The sequence below is a fragment of the Centruroides vittatus genome, unplaced genomic scaffold (genome assembly GCF_030686945.1).
Source record: "Centruroides vittatus isolate TY-2023 unplaced genomic scaffold, ASM3068694v2 scaffold_324, whole genome shotgun sequence".
Lineage (NCBI taxonomy): Eukaryota > Metazoa > Arthropoda > Arachnida > Scorpiones > Buthidae > Centruroides > Centruroides vittatus.
This window is the reverse complement of record NW_027122701.1, coordinates 3,261,969-3,289,210: the sequence shown is the minus strand read 5'-3', so window position 1 is coordinate 3,289,210 and position 27,242 is coordinate 3,261,969. Positions and strand designations below refer to the sequence as shown.

Sequence of the window (27,242 nt, the reverse complement as noted above, 5' to 3'; positions counted from 1 at the left end):
CTTCACTGTACGTTTAGTCTACCTAATAGGTGTACTGTACAGTGAAGCATTTTACGTGTTCCTGTGTGATAAGTTCTACATAGCAATTTTGTGCTTAATCCAAAGAATTATATATTATTATTATTATCTTTATAATAATTTATTCAAATAATTGTTTAAAAATAGTTTGTTTTATAGAAACAGTTTTTCCCCCCCCATTACACATTGCAGAAAAATTTTATTAATTATAATGATAATTAATGTATTTAACATCTTTTATATAATTTTTTTTTACTTTTCATTAATTTTAATACATTTTATTGTACTCAGCATATTAATAAAATTGGTGAAACCTGTGTATAACGGAAACTGTGAAGTGTAATAAAAAAAGCTCCGTTATGAACAGGTTTCTGTTAATGTTCAATCTGGAAATATAGTCATTTTACAACATTTTTAAAATAAAATATGTTTAAAGAAACCAAAAATGGCAATGCAGAGCAAAATATTTTCAGACAAAATTTATATTCTATAAATTACCAGTATCTGTGATATGGAAGCTGAATATGTTTGAGGTCTGGGCCAGAGACCTTTGTGTCATTAAATGATATGTGCCAAGTCTACCCATGTTAACACTAAACCGTGAGTAATGTTTAATGTTTGTTTTAGCATTGCTAAAATAAACATTAAAATGAAAACCATACAAAGAGTTTGGTTATTTCAGCCTACCAATGTCACAATTATCATGATACTCGGATAGTATGAAATGGCACAGTTTCGTCGGTCAATTAGACACTGATTGAAAATGTGGTATCTTAAAAAATTTAAGGTATCATATTTTTTTAATGTTAACTAAGAAACTGTACCATGCACAGCCAAATATCAAATGGTAATCTGCAAACCAATCAAATTTAGCAAAAAAAACAGACCAAATATTTAAACTCGGCACCTTTGAGAACCATGTAAAGTTATTTTGTGCTTGCCGGTATTCTTGTATTATGTAATTTTCCTATTCAATGGCCACCATACCTCTGTCCTATAGAAAGAAGGGAAGTTCGACCAAAAGTAGTCATTGACCTTCTCCCAGAAGAGAGGATGATCAACAACTATTAATTAATATCTGTCTACTATTAATGTTTGAAAAGTGATCCCTGTTGTATAGGTTGTGATGGCTCACATGATCAAAGTTGCTAATCTTAATGTTTGAAAGACTTTGTATGACTTGTTTAAATAAAAAATCTTATAAAAATGCAAGAATACTTGCTTTTATGTGATAATAGTGTTTAAATTTTGGCAACAGATTGTATAAAGTATATAGATAGATGAAAGTCAAGACCAGATGTGGAAAGCATAGGGCAGGAGGCCCAAATTAAATATATACAGTTTGGAATGGAAGTCATGTTATTTCGATTCAAAATTTTTCCCTGAACAGAGTTAGATAGATGACCAACATGACTATTGCTAACAGGAAAAGTATAATGTACAGGGGCAAGACCACCACTAAAAGAATTCAGAACATTCTGACAAAAAGTTGCAGTCCGGCATTGTGACAATGTCACAATAAATAATCGCTTGGTTTATTTGGTTATGACAACACAACATGTGAGTGATCTGCTGAGGGAAATGCATTCTAGGAAGACTTTTATGGGAAGCTGGACCCTATTTAGGTGTTACTAATGTGAAGAAAATCCAGAAAACTCCATGTGACTGGCCCATTGGCCATGCTTAAACCCATGACTAACTAATTACACTGGTCTACATCAAAGTTGCCATTTACATGAAAATGTACTTTAACTATAGTTTTCAATTCGCTGAATCTAATTATAGAACTTACAAGTGATAGTTAGCTCGTATTGTTCATTTATGCTACGTAATTGTTTTTTATGGGATGTTTTTTATCAAATTTTATTTATCGTTCTAAAGTTCTAGTGCACGGATTTTACATTGGTAAAGTTATTTAAAGCTACTTTCTGATGTCAAAAATGACATCCAATAGTTTTTTAATTTTTTTAATTAATAGATTTTTTTATATATATGTTTAATTAACTCAGGATCGCAGATCTCAATAAAAATAAATAAATTTGCAAAATATTTACAAATACAGGTAGGCCTCTACAACGCGGTACCTTTACAATGCGTTTTCACTCCAACGCAGTTGGAAAAATGCGGAAATTTCTTACAACACGGTACTTTTACAACGCAGTTTAGGGTATTTAGAAACGAATTATCTTTCACATAACAGAAAAATCACAACGGATCACATAAGTGCAGTGGAACTTGATGGAACAAGCTCAGATCTTGAAATAAGGCCAGTCAAACATTCTCGAACAACTATAATAAGTGACGATGAGGACTGAATTTGAGCATAACATTGTTTCTTTTTGATTTTGACTTGAAATCATAATCTTTTTAGTTTTTGTATGATGTTGAATTTTATTTAAGCTCTTTATGTACATAAATTTAAAAAATGATGAAAATGTTACACCATAAAAGGCAGTTTTTCTCTTTTTAAAACTGAATCCCAGTTTTTGTATTAAGTTGGTGTCTCCTATAACGCAATTTCCCAGAACGCGGTATTTTCAAGGAACCTATCTACGCGTTGTAGGAGGCCTACCTGTATATGGATCATTAGTATTCACCCTACTTTAGAGTTGTCTTATTCTGAGGGTTATATTTAAAAGTCCCAGGAAAGACAAAACTTAGTGATCTGGTCTCGAGACCTTCAGGGAGATCAGTAAGATATGATTCAAGTTTTGTTATCGGGGAGTTTTCCAGTAGAGGGCTCAAGGTGTCGAGATCACTGCGGCAGGTGGGTGCTTGTAGTTTTGTGTCTCAAGGTTCTTGAAAACATGAGCAAACTTCTGCAAGGTGGTTTTTTTTTTTTCTATCATTTTTATTTTTTTTATCTCTTGTGCCAAGAAGTGTAAACTTGATTTTATTCTAACGCAGGAGCGCGAGTAGTATGGCCGCTAGGTTAATGGTTAGGATCGCGGACACTTAAGACTTTCAGTTTGGAGACTACATACCGACACATTCGACGCGACGGTGACGTTTTACAACATCACAGCTTAGACGAAGGAGTAAGCAAGCTCGTTGATGTTACGTGATTTGGAGTAGCTCAAGTTTTTTTCCTATTTCTCTTTTTTTTTTTTCTATTTATATCCTTTTGTTTTATAGGTGTGAGGACCTAATGCGTTTGTTTTATAAGCTGTGCGATTATTGTGGTATATTTTATATTTGTTTTTTAAGACTTCTAACTTTTTGTATTTTTCTTTTTCTTTTATTTATTTTCTTTGGTTTATATTTTTTTTTGTCTTAACCTCCATTATTGCTCATTTCTTTTTTTTATTCACCCTACTTTAGAGTTGTCTTATTCTGAGGGTTATATTTAAAAGTCCCAGGAAAGACAAAACCAGTTGTTCTCAAGGTCATTAAGTTGTAAACAAAGTTGAGTCAGAGGTGTCACATTTCATAGAAAGGCAAGACAAAGGACAATAAAGGGCTTTGAAAAAGAGGCATGGGAGTCTTTTAGAGGAGTCATTTGTGATTTTTTTAGGCAACAGATGTGAAAATTATGATGAGCTTGTAAACAATCATCTACAAAACTATCAGCAGATGGGTTGCAATATGTCCCTTAACATTCACTTTCTTCTTCTCTCATCTTGATTTTTTTCCTGCCAACTGCATTGAAGTAATGACAAACATGGCAAACAATTCCACCAAGACATATCGACAATGGAAAAAAGATACCAGGGCCGGTGTGATGCGTCAATGTTAGCTGACTACTGCTGAAACTTGAAAAGAGATTACAGTGATTACAAAAGACAATTGAAAAAGAAGAGAAATTCTTGATTAAAAAATGTTATAATATTTTGGTATTATTTCTTAATTCTCAATTTTGTGTAAAAAGTTACAAAAACTAAATAAATTAATGTTTTCTTTAAAATAAATATCGTATATCTCGGCAGATAAGACGACCTTCAGATAAGACAAAGTATAAATTTTCGTCGAAGTTTTATAGTTTTAGCATATATCTGTCCTATAAGACGACCCCAGATTTTGGGGACCTTTTTTTATGATTCAACTATCATCTTATCCGCTGAGATATACAGTAGTTGAGGTTCTTTGACATTTTACTTAAATTTATAGTATTTCATATTTGTGATATTTTTTAACCAAGAGCTAATTTTAAATTTTATTTGTATATTCATATTCAGTGACCCCAAATTAGTATAAAAACATAGCATTTATTTAAAAGGCACACAAAAAGTTCAATGTTCAATTTTGTAGACTAGTGTTACCATTGTTTGGTGGTTTTATTTTTTTGGCTACTGGAGGATGCTTATTAGAATTAAGAAAGTATCTTTCAGAAATAAAGATACCTGTCTTGTTAGATGTGGAAAATTAAACACTTATAGGCTATTCATAGGCTTCCACAAGCTTAAACACTTTTGATTCCACACAAGCAAGTGCTATATGCTACCTGTCTCAGTAATGACATAGCACATCTAATTTGTGCTATATCATTGTCACAGTAATTAAGTGAATATAATATATATTTTTTAAAATTATATCCTTTTACATACTGTCTTTTGGTATTAAAATATTTGTTAAAAAGCAAAAATCAAATACTTTCAACAACACACTGTCATTTTTATCAGTCAAATAAAATTCTATTTATAACATTTATTTGCCTGATGATGATGATGATGATGATGATGTTTTATTGAAAGTACAGTAGACCTCCCATAACACGGTAGATACGTTCCATGTTATATGAATTCAATGTTGTACAAGTCACTTAGATTTTACAAATACATGAGCCATTTACAGCCCAGCACTTGTGCAGTTTCGGGGGTACGGCTGTTTGAAAGGTTTTCTTCCATAAAATTAATCGATTCTAGACTAATTTGACTCAAACATTTACAAAACACATATAATTTTTTGGGAATAATCCATATAAATTATGCTATAAACAAAAAATTGTTGGATTACTTACTGAGTGTGTACCGTTCGAAGACGCCATTGCCTAAGCTTGTTTTCATCGCAGAGCGACTCATCAAACGGAGGATGCATTTCCTGATAAGTTATTCTTTCTGAGAAAAATTCGCTGAATTTGGAGACATCATTAATAGAAATATAATTTTTATGGCTGTTGAATAATAATTGATTTTTAATAGGTCCGCTGCTCGTTTAAACTCAACGGTTTGTGCAATGTCTACTATTAGTCCAGATTCAACCAATCCTGTCAAGACACGAGTCGGCCATGACAATCTGTCTCATTCTTTTACCATGTTATACGAGCCTCTTTTAGCCCGTTATACAAACACGATTGCAATTTTTCCGCTGTGTTATATGAATCCGTCTTATACGAACCTGTGTTGTAGGGTAGGCTACTGTACTTGCATTTTGCTTGTTATTAAATATTTTAATGCCAAAAGGCTTTTTTTTTTAAATCTCTGTTTACTATACAGTCAAACCTGTTTTTATGCGAAGGATAGGGACCGCATTAAAAAAAAACGCATTAAAAAAAATCTCACAAAACTTCACGAATGGCTGTAAATAATAGTTTTCGCAACACAATTAAAAAATATTTTTTTTATGCGGTCAACAGGGACCGCATAAAAAAAGTCTCACATAGAAAATAACTCAAAACCGTACGAAATAGAATTTATTGACAACAGATGTCAGCACTTGACTGCATCGTCTGGTCTATCGTCTGTTTTACATATTTTTGTTCAGGTGGTGTTTTGTTGACTTAAAAAGTAAATTATTTCATTTTTCGCATATTCATGCAATAATATTACTATAATAAGTGCATTTATGCTATAATAAGTTTATTTAGCTATAATAAGTCAATGTAAGACATGACGAATTGCACGAGACTAGTCGCCAACTATACCGCACAAATTAAAAATTCGCATTAAAAAAATCGCACAAATAAAAATCGCACATAAAAAGAGCGCATAAAAACAGGTTTGACTGTATATATTGGCATAGAATGCACCAAAGAACTTTGTTTATAAAAAGTATTATTACACCGTTGTATTTTTCATATAAAATTAGTTATTATTATAAAACATTTATTCAGTGTCATAGTTTTCCTTCTTTCCCTAATTTTTTATTGTCCATAGTCTGTTTCGTCAACCATAGTTTATTAATGCATCATTTTTCTGGAATATAATCTTTCGTTATTGGGAAGGAATTACTATATTTAAAAAATTTAAACAATGTGAATCAGTAATATATTACTGATGATAGAAAATTAACAGTAAATATTATTATTATTATTATTATGTTGGGTTAAGTGAGATATACTCGGTTAACACCAGTGGCTTTGTACTATGCCGGACCAAAGTCAAGGCATAGTAACCAAAACAGAAATTAAAGAAGTGTATCAGTGTGTGTGTCTGTATTCAGGAATTTTCTCACAATATGACATGTATTCAATATAGTGGCCATCTGTAGTGTGATGTATGTGTTTCTATTCAATTGTAATGTGCCCAGGCTTTTGTGTAGTGTGTGTGGTATGACACCTGTAGAGGAGAGAACAACAGATACAATAAGCACCCTATCCATCCTCCACAGATGCCTTATTTCCTGGGCGAGTTCTGTGTACTTGCTAATTTTTTCAGTGCATGCGTTTTGTATATTGTGAGTTTTGGAATGGATATGTCTATAATGTATGTGATTTTATTGTGTTTGTCAATGAGTGTGATGTCTGGTCTGTTGTGGATAAATTGTTTTATCTGTGATTATGGCTCTGTCGTAGTACATTTTGTGTGTGTTGTTTTCCAATACTGTCTGTGAATGTATTTGTTGTATGGTTCGTGGATGTCTACTAATTTGTGTTTCCTTGCAAGCTCTTGGTGTATTATATTTGCTACTTGATTATGTCTGTGTAAATAATCTGTCTGTGCCAAGAGCTTGCAACCAGAGGTGATGTGTTGTATAGTTTCTGGCATGATGTGACATTTTCTGCATGTCATTTGTGAGTGTTGCATCTTTGAGTATGTGTTTTCTGTAGTTTTTAGTATTTATGACCTGATCCTGTATGGCAATCATGAATCCTTCCGTCTCCCCAAAGAGGAATCCCTGAGCTAACCAGCTGTTTGACGCAGTTTTGTCAACAAAATCCTGGGCCAGATCATAAGGATGCCTGCCATGGAGTGCCTTTCGAGCCCACGATTGCTTAATGGTGTCTATGCTTTTTATATGTTGAGTTGTGTCCATATGATGTGAGTGTAAGTTTAATGGTGTGTTATTCGAGTCTGCTAGAGTTACTGCTTTATGTAATTGTGATGTTTCTTGTTTTTTGTAGAAAAACTCTCGCAGTGACTGTATTTGTTTGTAGTGAAGGTTAACTATGTCAATCAGGCCACGTCCGCCATCTTTACGTGGAAGGGTTAATCTTTCTGTGGCAGATTTAGGATGATGTTGTTTATGCTTAGTAAGTGTTGTTCTTGTTTTCCTTTGGAGTTGCTCAAGATCTGTGTGAGTCCAATGTATAACTCCAAAAGAATATGTGAGTACTGGGATGACATATGTGTTTATTGCTTTAACTGTGTTTTGCATTACTGTGTTCTGAGAATAGCATTTAACCTACTTTGGTATTCTTTAATTAATCTTTGCTTTATTTGTGTATGTTCTGTTAGTTTGGCCTGTTGGAATCCTAAATACTTATAGAACTTGCCCTCTTCCATGGATTCAATAATGTCTCCATTTCCAAGTGCAAAATCTTCTTTCTTCAGGATTCCTTTTTCTATGTGAACTGTTTTGCATTTATCTAGGCCAAATTCCATTTGTATGTCCTTGGTGTATGAATGTGTGATTTGTAGGAGTTGATGAAGTTGTTTTTGTGTGGATGCATAAAGTTTTATGTCATCCATGTACATGAGATGTGACAGTGTAAACTGTGTTGTTTTTTTCATGTCTGATATTGTAACCATATTGCGTGTTGTTTAACATGTTTGATAATGGGTTCAGGGCTAAGCAGAACCAGAGAGGACTCAAGGAATCTCCTTGAAAAATTCCTCGCCTAATAAAAATTTGGTTTGTTTGTATGGAAGTGTTATGGGCCCTGAGATGTAGTGTTGTTCTCCAATGCTGCTATAGTGTTTTGAAAGAATGCAATGAGTGATGGATGTATTTTGTACATGTGTAGGATATGTAGCAGCCAACTGTGTGGAACACTGTCGAATGCTTTTCTGTAGTCTATATATGCCATGTGTATGTTTCTGTGTTGTCTGTGTGCTTGCCGTAGAATGACTGAATCTATGAGTAACTGTTCTTTGCATCCCCTGTGGTTTCTACGACAACCTTTTTGTTGTTCTGTTAGAATGTCGTGTTCTTCAACATGTTTGTATATTTTGTTTGCAATACAGGATGTCAATAATTTGTAGAGTGTTGGAAGACATGTAATTGGTCTGTATTGTGTGGGGTCTGTGGTATTGTTGTTTTTAGGTTTCATGTAGGTGATGCCCTGAGTAAGAAAATTTGGCATGTCTTGTGGATTGATGATGATGTGTGTTAGATGTTTAGCTAGTTCCTGGTGCAGTGATGTAAACTTTTTGTACCAGAAATTGTGAATGTTGTCTACACCAGGTGTCTTCCAGTTGTGTGTTCTGTTAACAGTGTATTGGAAATCATGTATGTTTATTTCAACACAGGGCATAGTTGGTATGTTGTGCAAGTTTCTGTTCTCCTCCTCGATCCAGCCTGCATCAGCATTGTGCGTGACAGCACTGGACCAAAGAGAAGACCAATATGTTGTGAGTTCTTCTTCTGTTGGTGTGCCACTGTGCTGTGTATCAGTGTTTGCTTTGTTATTAATTTGTCTGTAAAAGAGTTTTTCATTGTTTGTAAATAATTTATTTTGTTGTTTTCGTAGTGTACATGTTTTGTATCGTTTGAGTCTATGTGCTTTGGCAGCAAGTTTTTGTTTTAGTGTATCAATGTATTCTGTAATGCGTGTGTTGTGATGTTCATGTTTTGTGTGTGTTTTTATTTTCTTGAAAATGTTTTTGAGCTGTTTCCTTAATTTGGGTGTTATGTTGTTTTTAGTGTATTGTGTTAGCCTGCCTAATTGCTGTCTAATGTCATTTATTTGTGTTTCTATTCTTCTCTGCCAGGCAGGCTTGTGATAGTATTGTGTTTTCTGTGTATTTGTCTGTGACTGTATTTTCAGTCCATGGTGTGTCACTACTGTGACTGCCCCAGCATAAACTAATGTATGAATGTCTGCGAGTGTAGAAATTGAATGAATGTAGTGTGGTAGTAAGTGAGTGTTTACATAATTTAGTGTTTTTCCTACTTCCTTTGACGTGTTGATTTTTGGTATTCGTGGTCGTTGTGTGGGATCTGTACCTGTATATTTAGTGAGTGTTTCCTGAAATATAAGTGAGAGCGTATTAACTAAATTCATGTCTATGTTATCAGTGATGGATGAAGAAGTGTCTATAGTATCATTAGTGGTAATTGTTGTATGTGTGTTATTATCAATGCTTGTTGCTAGATTATCCTGACAGGTTACATGATCTTCATTAATGTTAGATGTTTCTGTCTGTTGATGTATTTGATCAGCAACCTGTTGTTTGATAAGTTCAAGTGTTGTTTGTGGAATAAGGTTGTTGTGTATAATTGTTCTTTTTTGATCAACAACCCTTTGTTCGGTGACAGTGAGATGAGGATACTGTTGTGTGAATCTATGGTGTAGTTGTTGTCTGTATGCTGTCATGTTTGTTTCGAGTTTTGTGATGGTGTAATAAGTACGGATGATAAACTCGTTCATTTCTACTGTCCATTTCATCCGTTGGCGTGGTTTTCCAGCCTTTGTGGTCTGTGGATGCATTGCCACAGAAACACCAAGGCTGGGTTGGTTCCTCACATCTGTTGAGGGCATTGCAGTAGCCATGCTTGGGCCGGTGCTGCTTTCGCCACCGGTAACCAAGGGAGACTGTGACCTATTTTTCGAACGTGAGCCTCTGCCTAACCCACGAACGCGGACCTTGTTAACCCGGGCGACGTCCGAGCCGGTATCACACTTTGATCTAGTTATTACCATGATGAATATCTCCACAGAATGTGGGCGTGGTCACTCTTAGCTTCATTTCTCCCCATAGACCTTACTGGCATGGGTGTCCCTACCAGGAGCTTATGCTCCAGCCTGCATTGCCCTATGGATCAGTAAAATTACTGGGCTCTCCCACCACGACCAGGTGGTGACCACGGGAGAGTTATTATTATTATTATTATTATTATTATTATTATTATTATTAGATTAATAGATTAAAAAATGATACATATTAAAATATGAGTGTTTAATTCTTTATTTTAGTTTGTCTTAATATAAAGTAATATTTACGTTTCATAAGCTTTACTTTTAGTATTTATTAATTTGTACTTTATCATTATAATTATTTTTTAACTTTTTCTGTCTAAACTTATATTTTATTTAGATTAATATGCCTTTTTTTGTTTTTTTTTCCTATCTCTCTTTCTCTCTCTATATATATATTATATATATATCATTTTTTTACACATAAATTATATATTGGAAAAAATTAGTTATAATTTCATGTGTGTTTTTATTTTATGAATATTGATATTAACAAATTTTTATTTTTTTATCATTGATGATAAGTGCAAAAATTAAATATGTAATAAATAATTAGTCTTTTACTACATTAATTTTGGGAAATTAAATCTGTAAATTCTTTTTGTAAATCAATTTAAAATTTAATGAGATTGCTATAAATTTTGTCTGAAAGTTTTGTAATGAATGAAAACTGTACTGTTTAAAATATTTTAATGTATAACAGTTGATTTGAATTAAAAGCAATTTATCATCAAATTCTCCATTGAAAATGTCAGAAATGCATCCTAAATTTAAAGAAACAATTTTAATGAACTTTGTTATATGCAGGTTTCATTATTTAGGGTTTATTAGACTTTTAAAAATAGAATAAATTATTTACTTTTACATTATTTTAAATGTTTCATGCTGAGTTTATTTATGAAAAATTAAAATCAAAATAAGCATAGTTCTTTTCTTCAACAGTTTACAAATTTACTTTAAAATGTAGGTTACTTATTAGCAAATTTGGTTAACAGTAAGTCATTTTTAAATTTAGATATATCAGGATAAACACTATTTTGTGTGTGTTTGTGTTTTGTTCTTTCAAATATAAGAATGTCTTAATATATATTTTTTTCCTTTTGAATTATAAGTTTATATTTTGTTAAATTTTATTGTTTCAAAAGCTGGTGTTAAATTATGATTTGAAAAATGTAAGTTATCACTATTGATGGTACTACAGCATAAATTTTAAGATATTTTTAAAACAACAATATATTTATCTTCTAAGGCTTTCAAATAACTTACAAATATAGATATTAACTGTAGAAATAATAAAAGTTAACTCACGCCAAAGTTGCATATACTTCTGATAAGTAGCACTGAGTTTAGCGTTAACGTAATACGTTAACGCTGAACTCAGTGCTACTTATCAGAAGTAGATATTAACTGAAAATGTTAGTTTGTATCTGATATTTTAAAGTAAAATTTGTAATGTAATTGTTATGAAATTATGCTTCTTTTGATGATATATTTGTTAATATTAATTATTTCGCAATGGTCACAGTTTTTCTAATTTTAGCAAACTTAAGTTGAACACTTAAAAATCAAATTTTATGAATTTGATGCATTACTGCCAATGTTTCACATAATTGCTTGTATCTATACTTAGAAATCAGACAGAAAATTGTCCAGTTTGAGCATTGCCTATACTGAATGTAATAAAGTATGTATGCAGTTTTATATTGAAGTAGCTTATTCAGTTAAATGTAACTATTAAAATAAAAATAGTAAATCAGTTTATTTAATTATATTTTTGTCACTGACTAATTTAGGAACAAAAGGCTGATCCCCAATATGGCCAAGGTATAAATCCCATCAGTCGTCTGATCCAAATCCAGCAAGCTAAAAAAGAACGTGAACCAATTTACACAGTTATTGCTGAAAGAGGAGAACCAAGACAAAGAGAATTCATCATGCAGGTAATGTTAAAATTGAAGATGTTATTTAAATTTAATAAATTTAATTAACAAAAATATTGTAAAATGAACTTCTAAAATAATGTGTAATATATTAACAATAAAAATTAAGGCAAACCCATAAATTTTCTAGCCTTTTAATTTCTGTTGATAATATCTCTGAAAATTTGCATATGAGATCTATTGAGAAGACATTTGGTAATTTAGATGTAGTTAGTTATATCTATTGTTATGTTTTTGAGATTTCTGTTACTATCAACAGCTAGGAAGTCCATTGATCTGCCATTTCTTGCTGGAGCAAATAATTGTAGGCAAGAAAAGGAATGCCTCTCTCTTGAAATGCCTAGTTCTGTAGACTGACATGTGTCTAGATAGTCTTTGGATAAGGATAAAAAGTCTTTCTAATAGCAAGTTGAGACATAGATTTGTTCCTGAAGCCACTGTTGGGACCATAACTTTAAAGATTTCTGAAAGGCATACTAGCAGTAGAATCACAACAGATTAATGTTTCAGAATAGAAAAGCAGAGAGAAGTAGCCCCAAGAATTGTGCCTACAGTGAAGTTTTATAATCACTTTCTACAGTAAAATCAGATCAATTATCCTCCCCTTTGAGTATCTTAACTGGAGTGGTCTGATAAAGTTCCATGTGAGTTGTGTGGTAGACTGTTGGAAGTTGTCATTGAGAGGAAGGAAAGTAATACTAGAGCCAAGAAGAAAGCACTGTAAGTTATTGTAAGAACTATGGTTGTAGATGTGATTTGTAATAGATGATTTATGCAAGTGATGGTTTATATTGAGGCTAAATATATTAGGTAGAAGCAAGCCTTACAATTTTTGTCTGGAAGAGAGAATTGCAATTGGATCAGGTTAAGGATGATGAGAAGTGGAGACCATATATTCATATGACAGAATTTTGAGGCTTCAAAGAGAGAGCTGAATTGGCAGTCAGCGGAGTTTGGGAGACAAATCTATGCAAGTGCTTTTTATCTGGAGAGAAGGTGAGACTCCAGGTGGCAGCCCAATGTTCTATTACAGTGGTGCTCAAACTGCTTAATTAGCAGGCCAAACTGTGCATAAGTCATAAGTAGACAGGCCACAAATATTTTGTATATTCCATATATACTAAAAATATGCCTGTTTCCATAATATATGTGATGTGTCAAATACATTTTCAGACTGGATTCATGTGTGCCATTGGCCAGATTTAGCCTGAGATTATAGTTTGGGCACCACTGTTCTATTGCATTCAGTACAGTTTGTAAATAAGAAATGGTTAAAACCTTGTATTAGCCATAGGCAAATCAGAAAAATGTTATCAGTTTAGTTGAGATGAGATATGTTGGCAGAAAAATTTGGAACAGAGAAACATAGCAAGTAAAAAGGAATGTATGAACCTACAGGAAATCCTTGTTAGTTTGAAAGTCAAGGGACAAAATAATTGTGACTTTGAATTATCCAAGACATATATATTTTTGTACTGTACATATGCCAAATGTCATGTAAATGATTTAACTTTTAAGCAAATGGAATATGGCTATATATACAGAATGCTACTTTCATTAATTAATAATTATTAATAATAACATAAATAAACTGCAGGTAAACAGCAAGTGTCAAGTCAGAACCTCATAGGTTGTCAGATAGGTTTTATAAAAAGTAAAGCAGAATTCTCAAAATGTAGCCCAAATTATTTTTAAAATAGTTCAAAAAGTATTAAGTTGCCCAAATCTAATAGTGTAGATCTCTATAAATATCTCAATTTGTTATTTGTAGCCCAATTTACATCCCTGAAATCCAGTCATATTTTATAAGAGAAAAAGATAGTCGATGGGTAAGGTAACACTCGAAACTGTATTACTGTAAACAGTGGCACCCACGGGCTATAAAAAAAGGCATCATACATTATGCAAGAAGCTTCAAATTATGATTCAAAGCCAGATCAGCATTTCCACAAAGTTGCACTGGTTGAGATCAGGGCTAACTTGGTCTTGAAAACAAGGAATGTAGTTTTGGTCAACCAGTGACAAAGTTGCATGGTACAACAGAAAAATATCTTTATTAGTTATTTTTTAAATTTGCAAAATAGGCTAGATGTCATGAATTTTCTGTTGTTTGTTGATCATGGAATTTTGGGGATTAGGAAAAGGGCAGCACAGATGAAAAGGGGATACATGCACTAAGTGTCCCAATTTATGGGTGCCCCTGACTAAAAGCAAAGCTGTGTTGACCAGATTAGAATTGTGCATGGTCTATCATTTTCTTATAGTGTGGAGGCATATGAACTTCAATCTAAACATATAATTTAACATATGCATATCTCAGTTTGGACAGAATTTTCATTTTGAATTTCAAAGTAACTGTATTTTGAACTAACAAAATTCCTTAACATGTAAATCTCTATATCCCTGGTCAGGACAAATAGTACAGTTACAAACTAACTGGATTTTGAACTATCCAAGTTTGAATTAACAAGGATTTTCTGTACTTTCTTGGAGATGTAAAGAAAAGATGAGTTTGGGTATCCAGATGGAAAGGGAAAGCTGAGAGCTTACCCTTTTCATCTGGGAGCTTCAGCCCTAGATGAGAAGATTCCATGTTGTTGTATAATACTTGGAATATGCAATTCTATAGAAAGAAGTGGAGCCATGCTAATAGGCTTCGAAGGAAGCCTATTAGCATGGCTCCACTTCTTTCTATAGAATTGCATATTCCAAGTATTATCAAGTATTATCCAATTTCACTAAGGGTGTGTGTTGATTTATAGAATTGTAGCAGCTACTAATTTAGCCACAAGGAAACAATGTTTGCATGCTTTTTTTACCACTAACAGTGGTAATAAGAGCATGTAAACAATTGTAAAGGTAGACTAGAACAGGTATTGATGTGTATAAAAGCCAACTTGCAGTTAACTATTACATACATTAGTGACAACATATTAATTACATAAAGTTATATGAATTTATAAGAATGAAGTGGCCATTGTAGTTACTCAGCTGAATTAATCAATGCACTATAAAACACTCCTGGGTCATGTAGCATCTGTGAGAAGCCAGGTGACCTTTCTTGTAAAGTCTATTTTACATGAAATTTGGAAAAATCAAAAAAATACAGTAGACTTTGTCTGTTAGAAAGTTTCTTTCTCCAGAAAAAACCCTTGCTAATAGATGAACTTGCTAATAAACAAACTCTCTTCAGAATACACTATTGTATTCTGAAATAATTTCTTAATTATTGAAATTTAGTACAAAAATCTGTAATTGATGTCTGTGTTTTTTACCAATTAACAATTTTGTTAAAAATTCTTCAACTTTGTACAAAAAGTGAAGTGCCGTCAAGCCATTATCCTGAGATTCAAGGAACTTCTTCAATATTTCCAAAGCCTCAGATGCTTGAGCATGGGTAGGCATGATCATACTTCCTTTATTGTCTCTCCTTCATCACTTTTCTCCTTTGCTTGAATTTTATTTCTGCATGGATGTTTGCTTTCTTTCTAAGCTGAAACTCTCTTGAAATTTCATCTTGTTTTTTATGCATGAAATTATTAACTCATTCACACTAAACTTTTCAGCAACATTTTTTTTTGTTCTCATCCACTTTTAAGCAATTGTACAGTTTCATATTTTTGTTTGAAATACAGTCAAACCTGTTTTTATGCGGTCTTTTTTTTGTGCGATTTTTTTTATGCGATTTTTTATTTGTGCGGTATAGTCGGCGACTAGTCTCGTGCGATTTGTCATGTCTCACGTTGACTTATTATAGCTAAATAAACTTATTATAGTAATATTATTGCATGAATACGCGAAAAATGAAATAATTTATTTTTTAAGTCAACAAAACACCACCTGGACAAAAATATGTAAAACAGACGCTCGATGAGACAATGCAGTCAAGTGCTGACATCTGTTGTCAATAAATTCTATTTCGTATGGTTTTGAGTTATTTTCTATGTGAGACTTTTTTTATGCGGTCCCTATTGACCGCATAAAAAATAGTTTTCGCAACACAATTAAAAAAAATATTTTTTTAATTGTGTTGCGAAAACTATTTTTTATAGCCACTTGTGAAGTTTTGTGCAATTTTTTTTTTTTTTTTTTTCTTTTTTTTTTTATGCGGTCTCTATCCACTGCATAAAAAGAGGTTTGACTGTACAAATTATGTGTTGGATTTTTGCTTGCTAATCTTCACTTTCTCAGCTAAAGGTCAAAAAGCAGTCTTTACCACACAGCACAGTAAGTGCATGATTTTGTAACCAATTTCATTAGATGAGGGGTGACAGGTAGGGAAGCATTTTCAAAACTTGCTAATAGGTAAACTAATTTCATAGATGGTGCATGAAAATAACTTTCTAGTAGTGTAAGGCCACCGACTTCCAGGGGAAAACAGTTAATCACGCGTCAGGAAAACCTAGGGTCGAAATCGTATGTGGGTGGTGGTGGAGGAGACAAAGATGACAAGTGTCTTACACAAAACCGTTTATTCTAACTACTAAGTCAACTTACATATAATTGCAGTACAACACGATCTAGATCGTTAGAGTAGTGTTGGTGAGGTGACGTTGGGAACGTTCCAGGGCTTCCTAGGTCAATTTCGGAGAGAGTCTTGTGGCGCTGATGAACGATGAGATGTGGTCTCGTTGTAGATGAGGAGGAGTTTTGTCAGCCTCTGTAGACGGCAAATTTCGTTTCCCGGGATCTCCGGATCGTCTTGACCTGAGCAGACTCGACTGGAGAGGAACCACCGCACTTCTTTTCCGAATGACCGAAGGAGGATTGAACCTCCTGACCTCGCGACTCGGGAGTTTTATAATATTTTCCCCCTTGAATCTCACCCTTTTGATTGGTTCTGTTCCTCCTCTCCCTTACCCCGATTGGTCATTTCTTCTGTTTCTATGTGAAACTGGAGACCAATCTGGGTCGGGAGAGTTCCGAGAGGTGTGGACGTAGTCTTTGAAGTTCGTGCTTGTATATTCCGCCGTTATGGCCCTCTCTTTGACGTTTTTGACCTCAAGCGGTCTGCCAGATGGCCAGATGCTTCGGTGGCCATTTACCCCCCTTTGTTTCCCGTTTCTGACACTCGTACACAAGCACCTGGACAAAGCTCCCTCGATCGTTCATTATCATGTCGCATTTGTTTTAGGATAAGTTTTGGGAGAGTTTCTTTCGTGTCTGGTTTACATCACCAACACTTGTTCCTGACACGATTTGACTCTCGAAATTTCCCGACTTCGGAACTTTATAATTATTCACCATTTTTACGTGTTTTTGCGATCCCTACAGTAGGAAAATCTTGCCAATATGTAACTTGCTATTAGCCCAACTACTTTACATTAAAATGTATAGGATTTTTCCAGTGCATTAGAATATCTTGCTTAAAAGCAAGATAGCAAGATATTCTAATACACTGGAAAATCCTATACATCTGCTATTAAGGGACTTTCTAATAGACAAGATCTACTGTAGTATCCTCTTAACTTTTCAAATTGGAGGATATGCAATGAAACATTTTTGCACTGCATAACTATTTTTCAAGAGAAAAAAATGCTAGCATCTCAGATACCACATGGCTCAGTCATGTATAAAATGTTGCATGAAAATCGTGTAGATATCACTCTTGTGAACATCAATTGAAACAAGCATGATGCAATACAGTAATAATTTAAATACATATGTTCTTACGAAAATAACATTACTTGCATTCTCTGTTCTTTCTCTACCATGTAAACCAATTTCAGTTCATTTCAAATGGACTGCCGCATTTACTTGCAACAATGTGACTTTTATCACATCATGTTGCAGATAAATCTGTGTAACATATATACAAGAAAGACTTTGGCCATACACGAGGTGTTTAGCTGGCAGAAAAGAAGGTAAGGGAAAGGGGGGAAGAAGGAGAGCGAGGAGATAGATAGTAAAGAAAGGTGGGATCCCTCTGAATGGCATATGTATGGTACTATGTTGGTATGGTATGTATCCCTCTATGTTTGATGCTAACATCAAACATAGAGGGATCTAAAAGAAAACCTGAGTGTAGCAAACACCAATGATTCAGTGCCGCCACAAATAGCTAAGTGTAGAAGTTAGTGCCAAGTGGCTCTTAGTAGGAAGACTTATATCTACTTGTGAGGTTTGCCGAACGACTGCGTTAGTCAGAATGTCGCGCGGTCACGATCCACGTGTGGGAGTGAAAGAAACTCTCAGAGACAGGCTTTCATTCGTAACCCGTTTATATAACAAAAGGTGTTTACAACTACGATACACTTTTATCAGCGGCGGCGTTCGAGTCTTCTGGGCCCCCTCTTGGAATCGAAGGTCTACAAGAAAAGTTCTCCAATGTTTTCACAGGAGTATGATGGCCCCGGGGTGCACTGTTCAGTTTCTTGAGGGAAAGTTCCGGAAGCAGGGACGATTCAGATAACAGGTGACAAATCCAAGGGAGTGGGTGACCTTCCAAAAGAGATGTAATCCAACTGCCGAAGATCACGGAAAAACCCTGTCGTAAAATCACGAGACAAAGCTCCAAGAGCCAAGAATCGAGAGAACTAATAACCGAGAACGTCACATCTTTTTTTTCTCAGGGTTTTTATAACTTTCTTTTGAGTCCCAGATCGAACATTCCGATAGGTCGATGTTGACTTGCCTCCGTCTTCCAATTGGTCCCCCCTTCGTTACACATTGTAACGAGATCGGAACCCAGGTCATTGGATGAGTCAACGTCGACGGACAATTCGATTCCTATCGAAGACATTCGATCCAAGTACTCAAATTCATCTATTGTTTCAACCTGAGAAGTTCGACTTTCTCGGAAATTTCTACAGACATGTCCTTTTATGGACATGTAATATTCATTTTTCGTTTTTACTATTTCTTTCTTGTTTGACGGTTTATTTTTACAACATTAATTTATAATAATCAACAATTATTATTATTTGCTTCTATACAAAAATTAGAAAAAATTTTCTTATTTGCACAAATAGTAGGTCCACTTCCGAAGCTTCACATACTTAATACTAATGAAACTGAACATGAATGCAAATTTTAAAACTACTTAACAGCTAGACAAACAGCGTGAAAAACAAATGAACACAACAACAAACTAGACGAGATGAATGGACCAACAAAAGACAAACAAGCAAGACCGCAAATTTCTTTTTTATTTTTATTTTATTATTATTATTATTTTTTAAATTTTTTAAATTATTTTTATTTATTTATTTTTTAAACATTAACTTACTAACTAAACTAACCTATCATAACCTAGGACGAACCTAATCAGATGACTAAAGCTTACAAACCCTGATCTAATTTAACCTAACCAGAAAACAAGCTAAGAGTCCGTAATCTACCTTGCATCTAGGACCAACTTAAACTAACTGAATTTAGACTGAAAAAGAAGGAAAATAAGAATTAAAATACAAAGTTGAAAGGCAGCTATATACCGATAGTTGAAACAAAGCAAGGGAAAGCTATTTGCCATGTGTGCTCCCTCAAGAGCTTCACTAAGGAATATGAATGTGAGTAGATGATGGAACATTGTACATGTGTGAATGAGTTGGCGCAGGTTGCAAGGCCAGTTGTACCCTTCAAGAATAGCAGCTCTCATTAAACTATCCCTAATGCAATTGTAGCTATTGCAGCGAAAAACTAAGTGAAGTCCTTGGGGACAATCCACAATGTGATTGTGGATTGTCCCCAAGGTTAAATCTATGCAAGTATTGCTTAAAGTTGCTGTGTCCTGTAAGTAGCTGAGTGAGGGTGTAACTAGGGTAAAAGTGACAAAGAATTGCAGTAGTGTCAATCTTGGGGATGAAAGTGTAGGTGAGTCTACCAGTGGTGTCATGGTCCCAGCTGTCTGGCCAGAGAATGAAAATTTGCTTCTTGACATGATTGTTGATGTACGAGGTAGGAATGTAACTGAAAGTACTGGTGACTGAAGACTTTGCAGCTTGTTTGGCAAGACGGTCGGCGGTCTCATTGCCGAGAACCCCCACATGACCCGGGACCCATTGGAAATCTATTCTAATGTTGTCTAAGCATCTGAGAATGTGATGTATGAGATGGATAAGTTTTAAGTGGCTATCAGACTTTGCAATCCTGTATAAAGCTACCTTACTGTCAGAATAAATGCGATAGTGTAAGTAGTGTCTTTTGTCTTTCCTACGCCTAATGTGAATTAAGCTCATACAAATAGCTAAAGTTTCCGCCTGTGCTATTGAGCAGTGTGTACCTAGACAGAATCAAGTGTTGTGAAGCTCACAGCCTAAGTCGGAGTGAACTACAAAAGCGGCACCCACATTGTCACCCATCTTGGAATCGTCAGTGTAAATACTAAACATGGGATGATCATCCTGGCTCTTCGAAGTAAACATCAGGGGCAAGCTGATGGGAGGGTGGTAATTGTAAGTTGGGAGGGTATTTTTGTCGATGCTGAATTTTTTGATATCATCGATCAAGGTCAAACTGAGGGGAGTCTTACCTACTCTAATCATTTTGTTAACATCCAAGTCGCTATAATCTCACCAGGGTAAGGTGACAAGATTTTCCTGCCAAATAATGTTTAATTTCTAAGTCGATATGGGTGAATCCTGACATTACCAAAAGGGCACTAGTGGGTGCGGTCCTATAAGCTTTAAAAATGCGGAGAGCTACAATTCTTTGAACAGACAACAGTTTTTTATGGTTATGGACTTTGGTGGCCATGTGGCCCCAGACCTGTATGGAATAGGGGAGTGCTGGCAGAATTGTATCCCAGTAAATAAGCTTAGTGGTGTTAGGGCCAAGCCCCATGTGTTCCTAGCAATACTAATGAGGGCATTGGCCATCTTTTTAGCTTTGTTCGTGATGTATTTGATGTGGAGTGTGAAGTTAAGTCTCTCATTAAGAATAACACTTAAATATTTAATTTCCATTGTTTTCTTTATTTTGTGAGCACCTATTTGAAGGGTAAGCTTCCTGACAAGTGGTGCATTCCAACCAACTATCATGCTTTGCATTTGTCTGTGTTAATGGGTTGCCTATGCTTAATACTCCACTAGTGAATGTTATTGAGAATGTTGTTGCATATGTCCTGTAAGCGTTCGCTGTTCCTATGTGAAGCTAGGATAATTGTGTCGTCCGCATACCCCTGTATGCATCAGCCAGGAGGCAGGATGTCGTTTAAGTGCAGAATAGAGTTATAGGCTATATTCCAGAGACCAGGACCAGACCTGGACAGCCTCGAGTGATGGGTATGATTATGTTATTTTGTGTTGTATAAACGCCTGCACTCCTGTCTCTAAGATAGGATTGAAGTAGTTTGTAAAGATTTTGAGGGCAATGATGAGCATGTAATGTATGCAAGATAGAAGGCCACCAAGCATGATCAAAGGTGCCTCTAAAGTCAATACTGATTATTGCCATATGCTGATTATTAAGCTTAGCCTGGTGGATGACATCTAAAGTACTTTTGTTTTTAGAGAAGCCAAACTGATTCTGATGCAGGGCTATATGCTTGCATAGATGCCAAGTGATCCTATTAATCATTAGACCATCTAACACCTTTCCCAGAGTTGGGAGAAGGCAGATCAGTCTGTATTTTTTGCAAGTGTTAGCACTGGTGGGTTTGGGAATCAATTTAATACTAGCCTTTTTCTACTAAGTAGGAAACAGGCCAGTGTTCAAGCAGATATTAAAGAGAATTACAAATGCATGTTTAATCATTCTAGTGGTTATGCCATCATGGCCTGGAGCTTTGTTATCAGTGAGTGAATGGATGGCATTTGAAACTTCAATGTAGGTGAAGTTATGGTTATTGTCTGTGTTAGGCAAAGTGAGTTAGAACTTCTGATGACCACTTGTGTACTATCATTGTGCTGTGGGTCATCCGAAGGGTAAAGACTAGTGAGAATGTGCATGATAGTTTCCTCCATGTTGTTAGTGTAGTAACCATTGGGGAGCTGGAAAGTGGAGGGGGTTTGGAGCTGGTATTTTTCCTTACAAGCTAAGTAGTATGGTTCTGACCAGAAATTGCGACACCACAAGTGTTCGTACAGAAATCCTTCCAAATGTTTGTCCTTGTTTTATTTATAAGGGTTTTGTAAGCATTGTGTTCGTATCTGTACTGATCTCTAAGTGTGACTTTAATGTCTGGGTCCTGTTCATTCCTAAATTACCTCCTTAATCTCCTAATAACTTTATAACTTTTTTCTTGTTTTTTAGCTCAGTGGTCCACCAAGGAACATTTTTGTGTTTACAATGTTTGAGCTCGAAGGCAATAACATAAGAGTTAGTGATTGTATTTGTAAGCCTGGTGACAAGATGGTCTAAGGTGTCCTGATTGTGGATACCAGCCCAAATGTTATTGAAGGTATTGCGGAATAATTGCCAGTTAGTGTGAGTATAGTTAAAACTAGTTTTACTAGTAGTGTTCAGTTGAGTGAAGATATACCTATGGTCACTGGCAGCCTCGAGTGATGGGTATATGTTAGTGGTGTAACAGTGTCAACCCTAGGGATGATGTGACTGTTTCCTAACGTTAGGTCAATTCAACTTTCCCCCATGGTACAGGAGTAGGTTGGAAGGGTGCTGGTGTTGGAAATGAGTAAAGTTGTGTTGGGCCATGGTTTCATTAACTATGTTACTCCTAGGGTTATCTTTTGGACTATGCTAGGTTGCAGTCTTGGCATTGAAGTCACCTCCTATTAGAATAGGTTTATCTTTGTATGAGTTCAGGAGGTGATGAATGTCTTCTATGGCTGTCTCAATGTTAGTTGAATGTAGATGGAACATATGTAAAGGTGAGTGTTATTGTCTGTAACACAGATGGTGGTAATGTATTCTGTGGTGTGTTGGGAGACAAGACAGGCGGTAATGTTGTTGTTCCTGATAATACCAGTCTTGATGCAATAGTTGATGTATTGAGCTGGATAGACTTTCCAGTCATTGAACCTGACTATCATGTTGTTAATAGTGTAGGGCTCCTGGATCATGATGATGTCTGTATTGTGTACATTGGAAGTGTGAATGAGGAGGGAGCAGGCAGCTTTGCATTTCTGTGCATTAATCTGTATGAGTTTGTAGCTGCCTGTGTTCGTATTGTGAGGGGATGTATTATTCATAGCTGATCCTACTGGCAGCTTGTGTTTTCATGCGTTTGGTTATGGGGCACTGTTGAGAGAATGCATTATGTGTGGTCTTACGTTTGCTTCCTTTTGGTAGAGTGTTATTGGCCTTTGCACAATTTACACAGCACTATTCCCGACTATGGGTGTGGCAAACCTTGTAGCTGTGGTTGCCTATGCAGTGACTACAATGTTGTTTTTCTGTATATTTGCTAGCTAGATGACCGTAACCATAGCATTTGTAATAGCATATGAGAGGGATTTAATCGTCTACTGCTATCATTGCCCATTGTACACCAACATACTGCTGTTGGATTAGCATGTTCCTAATACTAGAAGTAACCTGAAGGACAACGTGTAATCTAGAAGTGTCTGTCATGTTGCAGTTTATCTTGGAAAGAACACTGCAAGAGTCCTGAAGAGTATGTATAGTATTTATTGCAGTGCTTTGGTTGTATAGTTCCTCAATGAAGTCGCTAGTGACAGCATTGCTGGGACATTTGACAGAATAACCTTCAGTTGTTTGGCTGCCAAGTATTTGATATCTAACCTATCCATTAATGTTTTGACTGAGTTAATGGCAGCCATCATTTTGTCACTGTCACTTTTTGTATTTAATTGAATGCAAACTCCGTGTTCCTAATTTTTTGAAGTGCTTTTACAGAAATCCTTAGCTGGCTCAGTTTCAGTTTTATGTTAGTCATGAGTGTATTTCTAATTTTGTCCTGGTTAATGTTAATGTTTTTTTTGGAAACACAAGAACAGCATGAGTCCCAGCACTGGAATGTGGTTGTTTTTGAACCATTTTTTGTATAATTTTCATGTTGGTTGTGTTAGCCCTAGCAGCGACACCAGCATAAGAGGAAGTCAGTAAACTTGTAGGAATAGTGGTTTGTGTGGTGTCCAAGATTTTATTTACTTTGCTAGATATTAATGATCCTACCTTCTCAGAAACCTCTTGACGAATGCAACTAACACTATCCACTAAAGATTTGGAAACTGCTTCACTGATTAAACTGTAAAAACATTCTAAAAGCCTACAAATTTCTTTCAAATGACCAAAAAAGTTTATGTTAGCAAACAAATTTGCAACATCCTGCTGACCAATCTATCACCAAAAACACATCAACACATTTAGCTTCACACTCAACCTTACATTCAGTTACTTCCATTTTGGAAAATAGTAAATTAATGAAAAAAATTAATTAAGAACACACAATCTAAAAATGACATGCAACTGACTAAAATCAGTTATGATGTCATTATCATTTAATCAGTGTCTCTCTTCCTGAATACTGGTATTTTAGTTTATCACTTCTAATGTAAAAACCTAATGATGTGTGAATATTTTGAGAGTACACTACATCCTCAATGTATGTGGACTTCAGTGTTTAGGAATTCAATCATTTGTGATCAGAAATATACACACCAAAATTTCAACTTTTGTTAAAGGTTCAGGAAATGGAAGATTACATACTACTGTAAACTGGGGTTGGCATCTGCACAAGCTGGATGCACAAGCAGGCACAATGCTATAAGATTACTGCACTCACTCATTCCTTAAGAGTCATAAGTTATGTTACTGTTTTATTTATTTTTTTCTTTTAGCTTAAATAAATTGACTTTTGCAGCACTATAAATTATTACACAGTATGTTTATTTAGTAAAACCATTCAGTTTTCTGAAAATTTTTTTAAAACCAGTAATATATAAGGTCTTGGAATGAATTACAAATTTAACATTGAAAATGGAACTCAAGTTCAAGAATTTGATGTTCATGAAGGATTACTTAGTCCCAATTATTCATGAACATGGGGATCAGTGTGTTTAAAAAATCTTATTATTTTTCATCTACTTCTAATGTTCCTTTGAAACAGTTTTTTCTTGAAATATATCAATTTAAATTGTTTTGTTACAAATTGTCATACTAAGAATTATTTTTTTCATTATTTGAGAGAAATTTTTTAACCTTTATGAATATATTTGTAAAATATGATGGAACAGATCTCTGAAAGATACAAAAATAAAATAAAATTAGTTTTATTAATTATTTACCAGCTTTGGCTGATCCCTTCTTGTCAGATGGCTAGCATCTGACATGTTTAGAGTGGTGCTACACGAGACTTTGTATCTCACTGCAGCATATGGAATTTTCCATGGGTTGATGGAAATTGGGCTCTTCTAAGTTTTCACACCCCTTAAAAACATATAATGCAAACCTCAGCATTGCTGGGTGCATAGCTAGTATAATATAAAAACAGAAAAAAGTGAACCAGTCATATTTAAAACTATCCTACCATTGAATAATTATAACTATAAAATACTAAAAAAATTATTAGGATTGTGCCAAATTTCTATCTAAAAAAAGGAAGATTGCCAGTAAAAAAGTTAGTGGAACACTGGACTACTAAATTAAGATAGCATAGGAATCTTAGATCAAACATCCATAGTATAAGTGTAAAGGACACAAGATTGCAGCTTCCTTCTCCAAATATTCTATTTCAAATTACTGGAATTGGACATCAGTGGATTGTCCACTGCTCACTTCCTTTCATATGCAGCTTTGGGCAATCCAGAAAATTTGGTTAGGTTTGGTTGGCTAGGGACTAACAACCTGTCCACTATTCTATCCTTTTTTAATTATGTGTTTTTCTCTTTGGTTCTAGTAAGTATAAATCAGCATGTACAGTACATTTGAGTCCTTGTAAGGAACTAGTATTAATTCTATGAGCCCTACATGGGAGTAGTAAATACAAACTAAGAACACAAGCTAGCCCTCTTAGTGCTCACTGAGTGGAAAGAGAACAAAATATGCTGAAATGCTTTTTTTTTTTTTTTTTTTTAAGCTTGAGAATTGACATAGTTGGAGTTAAGCCTAATGATTCATGCATGCAATACAAGACAAAGCAATTAGTTTTTGTTTGAATGAGCCAGTTTGAAATGCAAAACAGGAACAGACAACTCCAAGAAAATGTTTTAGAAGGAAAAAATCTTGAAATTGTTAAAGGAATAAAAAATATTCTATTTTATTAAGTGCTTTTTGTAATTTTACATATGTATAGTTGATCTGAATGTTGTTAAAATCAGATGCAATATGAATTGAAAGCTATTATGATATAATATGTGGCAAAATGAATAAATGCAATGCCTTTCCAAGCACCTAAGCTTATTGCAATTGAAGCAAGCAATTTATCAATAATGTATTTATAAAAAAACTTTTAAATATTAGCAAATGTTTTTTTATTTTATATTATTAATGTATTATTCAACAATTATCATTATTATATATATATATAGATAGATATATATAGTTTGTCATGATTATAAGTTTCTTGAGAATACTGTAAAGAACAAAGATTTGATTAACTAAAATGAATGACCAAGTTAGAATTTCTGTAGTTCTCCATCAGACAATGTTTTCATAATAAAAGTATGAAGCAGTAGTAATGCATAATTATAAACTTTTAATTTTAGAATGTTGTTATATTTTATAGAGCTGTTTTATTTTGTGTAAAGAAAATAGATGCATTTAAATCCATGTTTAGAATTTTTTATGATTTGTCTAATGTTATTAAAATGTACAATAAATACCTGCTATTATGAATTTAAAATTTTTTTATCAATACATGATTAGTTACATTTTTATATTAATTATAAGATTGTTTTGCTATGTTTTATTATCTAATATAATTTTTTTTTTAATTTGTATTTGTTTAGATACAAGTATTTTGAATGTTATTCAATGTTGTTAATATTTTATTTATTCTTTTCATGATTTTCAGTGTTCCTTGGGTGAACTATCTACTAATGGTACTGGATCCAATAAAAAGACTGCAAAACGAAATGCTGCTGAATCCATGCTACAGTTAATGGGTTACTCTCGACCTCAACCCGGCAAACCAGCAATTAAGTCATCAGGTCTAGATGTAAGAATAAATGTCAGAATTCAGATATTTTAAAATTTGAATAAATTTAAAATAAATTTAAATTTAAGCTTAACATTTGAATGCCTGGACTGAGCCAGACCCCAATAATGCTTGCTAGCAGTCAATTGACCTCTACCATTTCTTTCATGTTTTTAGCTGTTTTCTTATCATAAAATGTTCATATTGTGTT

General features: G+C 34.3%; 1 protein-coding gene across 3 annotated transcripts in view; it reads left to right on the top strand.

Moving 5' to 3' along the window:
• The window catches only part of LOC136988191 (double-stranded RNA-binding protein Staufen homolog 2-like), a 110,643-nt gene that overhangs the window by 39,599 nt on the left and 43,802 nt on the right, over positions 1-27,242 (top strand). For 2 of the 3 annotated variants that reach the window (XM_067286023.1, XM_067286024.1), the window contains exons 5-7: positions 11,724-11,777; positions 11,887-12,033; positions 26,909-27,052. In XM_067286023.1, coding sequence (XP_067142124.1) covers positions 11,724-11,777; positions 11,887-12,033; positions 26,909-27,052 — 345 coding nt within the window. The remainder of the gene's footprint in view (positions 1-11,723; positions 11,778-11,886; positions 12,034-26,908; positions 27,053-27,242) is intronic. The other variant, XM_067286025.1, reaches the window with a different exon arrangement.